Source organism: Nipponia nippon, unplaced genomic scaffold, assembly GCF_047370975.1.
Source record: "Nipponia nippon isolate SJK-2023a ecotype South Korea unplaced genomic scaffold, ASM4737097v1 scaffold_5, whole genome shotgun sequence".
NCBI classification, from domain to species: Eukaryota; Metazoa; Chordata; class Aves; order Pelecaniformes; family Threskiornithidae; genus Nipponia; species Nipponia nippon.
In genome coordinates, this window is record NW_028262369.1 from 78,027,544 (window position 1) to 78,037,341 (window position 9,798).

General features: G+C 59.9%; 1 protein-coding gene across 1 annotated transcript in view; it reads right to left on the bottom strand.

The window, feature by feature from the left end:
• GAD1 (glutamate decarboxylase 1) overlaps window positions 1-8,954 on the bottom strand; it is a 36,895-nt gene extending 27,941 nt beyond the window's left edge. The window contains exons 1-4 of the mRNA XM_087731981.1: window positions 8,640-8,954; window positions 7,300-7,446; window positions 5,393-5,455; window positions 388-546 (exon numbers count right to left, since the gene is read on the bottom strand). Of these exons, the coding sequence (XP_087588107.1) occupies window positions 388-546; window positions 5,393-5,455; window positions 7,300-7,369 (292 nt within the window). The 5' untranslated portion in view covers window positions 7,370-7,446; window positions 8,640-8,954. The remainder of the gene's footprint in view (window positions 1-387; window positions 547-5,392; window positions 5,456-7,299; window positions 7,447-8,639) is intronic.
• Window positions 8,955-9,798: the final 844 nt, after the last annotated feature.

Below are 9,798 nucleotides of genomic sequence, written 5' to 3' on the forward strand. Positions count from 1 at the left end.
CCTTCCCCCCCCGAGGGACTGATTTCCCTTCCCCACCCGCCTCGTCGGTCACAAACCGTTTCACTGGTATTTTACTGAGGAGGAGACAAAATATAAAATTAGTCTCCTCCCGGAGGCTGGATCTGGAGTGACCCCGGAGGAACGGCTGGAGCTGAGCTGCAGAGGATCAGCCCCAAAGTACGGAAAATTGCATTTCAGGGAACTTGTACGCATCGCCAGCGCGGCTCTCGGCAAACACACACGCAGACACAGACACACAGAGCTTCCTTCAAAAACCACCAAGCAAAAGCGCGGTCTGGACGCGGCTGCACTTGCAAGGGAGGCGAGGGCAGGCTGCTAAGGGACGTGCCCGAGCTGGAGCAAGCCGAAGCTGTACAGAGCGCTTACCTCTGGCATACAAATTGGAGAAGTCTGTCTCGGTGCGCCGGAACCTGGATTCCTTCTCGCTGTTCTCGCACGCCAGCAGGCTCTTGGAGGACTGCCTCTCCTTCAGGGAGCTGACGATCCGGCCCTTGTCTTCCAGGCTGTTGGTCCTTTGCAGGAACCCTAAATTGTTATTGCAAGGTGCACAGGTCAGAGTTTTCTCACTCCCCAACATGTTTAGAAATATCTAAAGCAGCTCTCTAGACAACAGTTCAAAGCGGTGTTGGCTCTGGATCTGACTAATGAGGTCAGGAATAAAAGTATTTATGGGGATTATTTGCCTCCAGGAGGGAGAGCTCAAAATGCCATCAACTGCAAAAACCCAGCCATGCAAAAAACAAATTTTCGTCATTTAGTGCAGCGGTAAATTCTTATTAAGTCGATCAGACAGATTCCACTTCAGTAATCAGCCACTGGAAGAGAGTTCGGGATGAGTCAATGCTATTTCAGCCTGCAGGCGAAGTTTATGGACCTAGCAGACAGGGGCAATGATGTATGATTAAAATCAGGGCCACTTTCAGTTCTCCTCGTGGTGCTCTCACTCACAAAAGGCATGAGAAGGAGCAGCCATTCTGGAGCAGCCGTCCTGAGAGCGCCAGAGCTCTAAGGACACCAGTAGCACCCATCAAGCCCACCGTCCTGTTACCAGTACGTACCAGCACGTCTCCAGGAGATGCGGATTTTCCACCTGGAAAGACGCTTTGATACGAGCACTAATCATCCCCGAGGTCTGCAGGAGCTCCGCTGGCTCCGGAGACGCAGCCCCGGCGCCCAGGACCCGATCTCTGTCGCCGCTGTGGTTATGTCCAACGGCGACAGTAAATCCCCCCGCCCCAAGAATTACGGCGGCGGGCGCCACGCAGGGCCCGCGGCGAGTACCGGGACCCGTCTGCTTTCACAAGGCAGAGAGAACAACTCATTTTCAGGATTTGATCCACTAAATCCCTGCCCGCTAAAACATAAGCATAGCGCTGGGCTTTTCCTTATTAACGAAGGCAACGGATTTTGACCCCCCAGGCTGCAGCGAGTGCCTGGATGTTTGGAGCAGACCGTACGGCAGCGCCGGCCTCCTTTTTTCTGGCTTTTCTTTTAAAACAAGTAGCAATTGAAACGGACGCTCGTGGCGGCTGGGGACGCCGGCCAGCGAGGAGGACTTTGGTGGGAGGAAAACCAACGCCGTAGCTTCGCTCACCCACGTCCCCCGACGCCGCTTCTCCCCAGCGCCCTCCGCTTCCCGGCCACGTGCTCCCGCTGCCCGCAGCCCCGACGGCGAACCGGGGCGGGGGGCTCCTCCCGCCGGGCGCCCGCCGCCGGCCCGCCCGGGCCCCTGCAGCTTGGGCAGGCCCCGGGGGCGGCATCGCCCTGCGGAGCAAAGGGGGCGACAGGGAGCCGCCGGGCGAATGGCTCCCGGCACGGTACCTGTGCCTCGGCCCCTGCTGCCAGCCTGACGGTCCCGCAGGAGCTGCCGAAAATGCAGCCCCCGGCCGGCGGCCCCTTCTGCATCACTCGGGCGCCCAAACCGGTCTCCGAGAGGGTTGTTCGCAGGCGGGTTTCTGTAGCCCGTCCTTTCAGTGAACACATTTTGCCCTTTAATATTGATCTTCTGCCAATTATGCTTTTAGGAATACGAGTTATACGAGAAAAAAAACTATTTAAGGGAATCTCTCTTCGTGCATAAGATCGATGACCTTTTTTTTTGTTTTCGTTTTGTTGTTACTGCTTTTAAGGGTCCTTGCAGCGATCACTAGCTCCTGCAACAGCTAGCCCCGGTCGCCTGCTCATTAGGTGGAGCGGCCGATACCGAAGCAGGTGCAGTCTAGACTGAATTCCGGAGCGATCCTCTTTCCCCAGGTCCTGGGGCTTCGTTTTGCTTTATTTTTCCACTTGTCTTTCTTCTAGGCTCCCGGTGGCGATGCTCAGTGGGAAGGGTTACGCGACAAGAGACGTCTGCAGGAGCAGGAGCCCCCCCCGAGAGCCGTGCTCCCTTCTCGGCCTGCAGACAGGCGTCCCTCGGGGGCTCCGGTGAGGAAGCAAGGGGCAGCGCTTCAGCAACCGAGAAAGGCTGCGGTTGCCTCCGGCTCGGCTCTCATCGGGCTCAGAGAGGCCGGGGCTTCGCTGAAGGCTCCGGCCTGACCAGAGCTGCGCCGGGGAGGGTGGGGGACGCTCCCCAGCGCCCGCCCGCGTCCTGGGCTGCAGGGCAGCGCGGCAGCCTGCCCTCCCAGGGCTCCTGCCCCGCCCGGGGGGCAGCGCATGACTGCAGGGAACCTTGCATCTGTATCCTATGCGAAAAGGAAGGTCGGTGTAGGAGAGATCCAGCAAGCAGCAGCGCATGAAATAGCGTCCGCGCTGCTCCCCTGTAGCAGCGGAGAGCGCAGCCTTTCCCAGCAGCCGCAGCTACCTCCCGCAGGTGCTCCACTGACAGGGATTTTCATCGATGCGCTTTAAGGGACCGAGCTTTTAAAAGCCGAGTGAGACCGGACTGGCGAGGGAGTCCCTCGGTCCCCAACGTGCCCACAAATCCGGCGTGGCTTCGCGTCAGGCCTGGCACAAGGCAGGCGTGTGAACCCCGCTCGGCCTCGCCGTCCTGCGGGGACCTCGGCTCCCGAGGCAGGGGCAGCCCTGCCGGGGCCCGGCGCCCGTCGGCGGCGGCCGCAGGAGGTCCTGGTTCCCGCCGCGGCCGGGGCGGCCGGCACCGCCTGCGCGACTTGGCAGCATAAATCCCACTCGCTCCGGAGGCGAGCCGAGTTTCCAACTCACAGGGCTGCTTTTGAAATCCCACTCTCCTGCGTTGCTCGCTGGGCTGGGAATCATCAGCTGGAGGGGGCCAAACAGCTGAAGACGCACCTGAGCAATTCTGCTACGTCGAGTATTTCCACTGATGCCGAGGAAGCGTTAGCAGGATCGGCTCCAGCAGCGACAGTAATTGCCGAGGTGGGAGTGAAAGGTGTAGCATGCGACTCCAGGCACAGGGGAAAATCTGCCCGTACCTTGCCCGCCCTGACAGTTCATTAAACCGCTTTAAAATATATTCTTTTTTTTTTTTTTTTTAAAGTGGGTATGTGCAGAGACGAAGAGCGTGGGGGTGTGGCAGCGGCAGGGCTCTTTTCAGGCGGTGACTTTCAACCAGAAAGGAAAGGAGCTAATCCTTAAATCGGTCAGTTGTTTGAGAAGAAATGACATACGTCTTGGATACGTAATTACTGAAAATGTCAAACACGTAGTATACAACACAGGTGGAAAGACCGACTCACTGTTCAAGACCTGCCTTTTCTCTGAGCTCAACCCTCATTGAAAGTTTGCATTTAAAATTAATCGATTTATGTGTGACACAGAGAAAGAACAATTCCGAGCACCTGGTTTACTATAGCTTTGTGACTGCACAATATTTAGGGTCTGGAATGGTGTCTTGTGAAAGGTAAGGACGAGGGGATATCATCTGTAACAGTCAAACATCAACTTGTTTAGCATGTTTAATTAACATTCTTGGCAACCTTAATACTTCATTCTATATATTTACCAAAGGCAACCTTCCCTCTCTGTCTTTGTGAAGGTGTTAGATTCAAGTGGCAGGGTTCATACGAGCGAAACCAGTGGTCGCAGTCAAACCTGGCTATTCCGAATCACCGCCGCTCTTCAGGGTATATTTTTCGTGTAAAAGAGTAAAGAGCCAGAAAAGGAAAACCAAGCACCAAACCCGAGCCAAACATACAGCAGCCCTGCTTGTTCTGGACTCCCTTCACAAAGCCTCCACTACGCTCTCTTTTGCCTTTCTCGAATCCAAGATGGTGGGATATTTCATTTTCAGTGTATTTGATCTCATTGAGAGAAGCCGCGATGTCCCTCTGTAACCCCGGTAGTCTAGCAACACGGAACGAGCCTAACGGTGCGTTACTTTATCAGTTCTGCTTGCCGGGCTAAATTAAAATGATGATGAAAAAGCCCATCGCTCCAGCCACTGAAGGGACTGGTCGGAAACGGTCCATTAAACCCAGATCAGGAGCTATTTATAGAACTAAGCGACTACTCGTTAATGTCGCCTGCGGGTACCAATGAAATCTCTAATAGACACAGGGCTAAACATTCGCACCCTGATTCTTTTCCAGTCCAAATTTCCACGAAACAAAACGTTTAGCGAATGAGCTTCGACTTGGGCAAGTAGGGCAAGAGGTTTAAATTTATCTTTGCTTTGAAATAAGGCCCGTTTCTCCCACGAAATAACCCCCCCCAAAAGAGGTAGCTGGGGCAAATGGGAAATAATTTCTATTCTTAAGGGGCACGGGCTAAGCTGAACGATTCTTCCCATCAGAAAATGAAGATTTGACTGTCTGCGAAAGCGAAGGCGCTACTGAGAAACCTGGAGAAGGAAGACAGCTTGTTATCTGCAAATGGATCTCTTGCTATAACGTTGCGATCTGATCGTGCGTTTGTTTCCCTTCCTGCATTTCATGTGCCTGCGCGCTGACCGGCTGCCAGCGCTATCTTACCAGCACAGCAAGCTGACGAATTGCTCTTTAATAAGGCTCTCGTTAATCTTTTTCCCCCAGGAGATCCGTATTTTCCAGTCAGATAAGGTTGAAAAATTTCAGACAGCGAGAGGCGGCCAAACCCCCCCGCTCGTTCCTCGCCGCCGGCCTCCCCGGCGGGCCCCGCGCCCCCCTCCCCCCGGAGGCAGCGGCCGCCCGCACGCCCCCGTTTATCGCAGGAGGGCGGCGAGGACCGCAACCGTCCCTCCCGCGGCGGACAACGCCTGGGCCAACGCCGCCCCAAGGCAGGGCGCGGCGGCCGGTGACCGCGGCCGGGCCGGGGCGCGGAGCCGCCGTGCGGCCGGCAGGGGGCGCCCGCGGGCGGGGCCGCCGGGCCAGCGCTGCCCCGGGGCTGGGGCGACCCGCGGCGGGCGGGGGGCGGTCGCCGGGCCCCGGCGGGGGGAGGGGGTGTGGTGCGTCGCAGGGCGAGGCACGGGCGGACTTACCGCATATCTTCAGCCCGATCTTCCTGGTGCACCCGTGAGCCACGCCGCACCACGAGTCGTAAGCTGGAAGAGAGGGCAGAGACGTTCCCCTGGGGCGGCGGGGCTCGCCGGCCGCCGCGCCGCCCTCCCGGCCCCCCGCACAGCCCCCCGCCGCCCCCCGGGGAGGTCCGGGAGAAGCGGCTGCTTCCCCAGCCCGGCGGGCGCGGGTGACGGCGAGGTGACGCGCTGGCCCGCCGAGAGGGGAGGGAAAGGCACCCGGGACCCGAACGTCTAATAATTTACTGGCGGGGCTCCAGGGAAGTGGCAGCTTAAAATAAAGTGGCGTGAAATGGGGTCACAAAAGAGTTCAGGAATTAATTGGGTGAAAAATAGTATTTGACTAGATGATGGGACTTGCATGACTAAGCCTCGGCCGGACTGACGAGCCGCCGACGGCCGCGCTGGGGACGCTCCCGCCCCGGCCCCTGCCGCCGAGCCCCCCTGCGCCCGCGGCTCGCCCGGGCCGGGCCGGGCCGGCCCCAGCATACGGCGGCCCCGGGGCCGCAGCCCTTGGCCCGCCGGCCCTGCACCCCTGAGGAAACGCCGCCGGGGGGCTCCTGAGGAGGGGCAGCGCCGGGGGCGCGACCGCACCGATGAAGGGGACAGGCTCCTTCCCAGCCCCTGGCAGCCGCGGCCCGGCCGCGCCCCGCTCGGCCCCAGCCGAGCCCGGGGGAAGCGGGGAGCGAAGCCCGGGGCTGAGGTGGAGGGGGCGCCGGCCTCGGCCCAGGGCACGGCCGAGCCTCTCCGGCCCCGGGCCCGCGGCCCCGGAGCAGCCGCCGGGCCGGCAGCGGCCACGGCGGACTCCGGGGGGCGGCCAGCGGGGGGGGGGGGGCTCGGGACGTGGGGCGGCTCAGCCGGGCGGGCCCTGGGGGAGCGGGAGAAGCGCCTCGGCGCTGCCGGGCGGAGGAGCCCCCTCGGCGGGGAGCCCCGGGCCGGCAGGGCGGGGTGCTGCTGTCAGAGGTTATCTCATTTTTAGCCGCGTTGCCAGTTAATTCGATGCCTGCGTGTGACACCTCGGCCGAAGGCAGCAGAGCCTGTCACCCCCGCCTGGAACAAGACCCGGTGCTGCCGTTCGCCCCCTCCCCCGTTCATTCCCGTTGCAGAATAATGACAATAAGGACTCCGATGGCCGTGCCTCGTAGCCCTTTCAGGGTAAAAGCTATTTCCCGCTTTGCTGTGCCTGACAACCTTTCATTTCTTACTGCTGCCCGCTCTTTGTCTCTGATGCTTTATAGCATCGAGCCCCTTTTTTATTTATTTTCGGTACGCGATGGTCTGAATTGCCTGGCAGGGCTATAAACTGATTCTCTATCCACCTGCAGCAGCCTCTGCTTCCCACTCACACCTCACTAACTCAAGGCGAATTCAGAGCAATTAGGAATACAAGGCTTTGAAAAGCTACAATTAGCATCCAAATTTCGCTTGATTACAGGCTTCAGCATCGGCTGAAAGGAAGCTGCAGCATTAGCATTTATAAAACGTAAAGGGGGGGGGACACCCGCTTTAAGCCACTGGTGTAACTTCGCCCTTTAACCGATTCATTTTCTCCACACCCCTTACAACATCCCGATTTTTTGGCCATCTGGGGGCTCAGTTTATTGTCTAAATCCCTCAAACGTGGCCGTAAGCTAAAGGCAGCGCTGGCCGCTGAGATGGGCTTTTCCTCCCAGCGTTTTATTCGCCGCGGACCAACCTCTCCCGCTCCCACCGGGAAGATGGTTTCTTTGTGTAGAGCACTTTCCGCACCTTGCTTCACGGCGCGGAACAGGGCTTCACGGATTTATCGTTTCGTTTCGAAATCGGTCTTTCCAAGCCTAGGTGGAGAAAGCCTCCAAAATACTTTAAACGAGAAAAATATTAAAACCTACTTGTGGGTCGAAAATTAGTTGGGGTGGGGTCCGGAGCGTCGTTGGAGGACGAGGGAGCGGAGGAAGCCATCCCTTCAGAAAAGCCCCGGTCCCCGGAGCCCGGGTTTCCTCCGATATTCCTCCGAGGGGTGGGCGGCAAGGAATGTGCTGGAAGGAAGAAAAGGCGGGTTTAGTAGCCTGGTCTCCCGGAGAACCGCGCCGGAGCCCCGTCCGGAGGCCGGGGGCGGCAGCAGCAGCCGCCCAGGTGCCGGGGCGGCGGCGGGACGGGCGGGGGCCGGGCGGGCAGGAGAAGACGCCTCGACAGGCTGGAGCGCGAAATCGTCCCTTCGCTGGGTGCCGAGGCGCTGCCCCCCGCGCCGGAATGACGGATTTAGCAGAGCATGAAGTCTATCGCAATTATATCGGCGGCCGCTGAGCAGGGCAATTACGTGGCTCGCGTCAAATGGAAACCAACGTGCAAAGCGGGCTTCGACATCACCAGCCCAGGCGACCTACAATCCCAAACGGAGCCCGCTTCTGTGCGTCACCATCCGATCCCCAAACACACGCCAGGCTAAGCAGTCAGGAACGACGGACAGAGAAAGCCCCGCCACCGCCAAGGTGCCTTTTGCCCAGGTCCAATGCCAGGCGTCACACACACGGGTGTCCGCGCACACACGTTTCAGCAAATCGGGACCGGTACGTGCTCGAGCACCAACCGCTGTGGCGGCACAAATAGCAGGGGAAGGCATGTCTGTCTGTCTGTCTGTCTGTCTGGGGGAGGAAGGTGGTGGCCCAGCCCTCGCTCCTCGCCAGATGTTCAGCCCCTTCCTGGCGGACACGGCGCTCCCATCACCAGTGCGGGGTCGCTGGTCGAGAATTGCCGGGTCAGTGCCCCGCTCGCCTCTTTGTCCTCACGGCTACCTGCGATTTATTTTATTCCCCTTGTCAAGAAAATGAAGGTCGCGGTAACGAACGAGCGCTTTCTTTGTTAGCCGCTTTTTTCAAGTCGGTAGCTACCGATTCATTTCCACTGCCGGGCAGATTTACGCCCGCGTGTAAACGGAACGGATCAATGATTTCAATGGAAAACAGGTATTTCGCTTTTTTTTTTTTTTTAAAGGAAAAAGAAAACAAGTATAAAGCAGAAGAGATTATCTAGACAATGCCTGGAAGTGAAGTAACAGGTCAACGCAATGTCTAAGGCGCTGGCTGTCTCAAAATACCCCTTATCCCTCTATAGGTACGACAGCGACCAAAACCGATTTTAGGGGGGAAAAAAAAATTAAAAAAAAGCTCCAGATCCTGGAAGAGGTTCCCAAAGGTTTGAAAAAATAGGATGCCGTTTAGAGGAGACTTACCGAGGGGGCGAGCGGACCACTCTTACTGCCGGAGTCCAGGCAGGCAGGGCGACTCCAGCCTGGGAGCGACCCGCCGCTTATAAACTCCGCCAGAAACGACGTCGGAATACCAATCGCGCCGCGGAATTTAATGCGAGATGACCTTTTTTTCCAGAAGTGCTGGGATTTGCTTTTTTAAAAGCGTGAACCGCCGGTTGATCTGCTTCGACGCAGGCATGAGTCACAGGGCTGCCGCCACCCCCTCCGCGCCGCTCCGCACGGGGGCTGGGGGCGGCCGGGGCGGCCGGCTGGGGCGGGGAGGGGCGGCCCACCCGGCCCCGGCTGCCGCCGCCGCTCCGCTTCGCCCCGGGGCGGCGGGGCCGGCTCCCGCGGCGGGCGGGGCTGCCCAGCAGGGGCGGGGGCGGCAGCCCGGGCGGGAGTTTCTGCCGTGCGGGTCCCCTGTCGAGCCCCCGGTGCGGGCGGCGCCGGAGGCTGCCCCTAGATAGCGCGGGCTTGGCCCGAAGTGGCGGGCCGTGCGAGCCGGCGGCGCGGCACGGCGCACATCGGCGCCACCGGCAGAGGCGACGGGGCCGACCTGCCGCTCCCGCCGCCCCGGCCCTGCCCTGCGCCCGCTGCGGGCCCCGGGGCAGGCAGGCGGGGGCCGCGTTAAAGGCAGCGCGGCAGAAGCAGCCCCGCTGCGCTCTGCCGGGGGCTCGGTGCGCCCCGCCGGCCCCCCGCCGCCGGCGGCGCCCCCGCCCCGCTCTCCGCCAGGGGGTGGCAGAGGCACAGGCACCGCCGCGCCGCCGGGCCGCGGGGGAGCACCTGGCTGGCTGGGACCTGCCCTCGGCGTCGCCGCTGCGTTACGGTTTCGCACCAGGCATCCTCTTGCTAAGACGAGAAACGTTAAGACGACACCTTTTTTGTACCCCCGACAACCCCAAATCCGTGTTTCTCCACCCCAAACGTGCTTCGCCAACGCTTTGCGGTGGCGACCGCGGTGCTACATGTCAGCATGTCGCGGTAGCCACGCAGACGCCTAACCCAAACCCTTCTCACAAAGACGGCACGTAAGGGGCTGGGAGGAATCTGCAACGAGACGGGAGGAGGGGAAACAGCCCGATGGAGGCAGAGAATTTCGTCCCCTGCGGGGAGTGCTGGGCAGCTCAACGAGCAGCAGGGA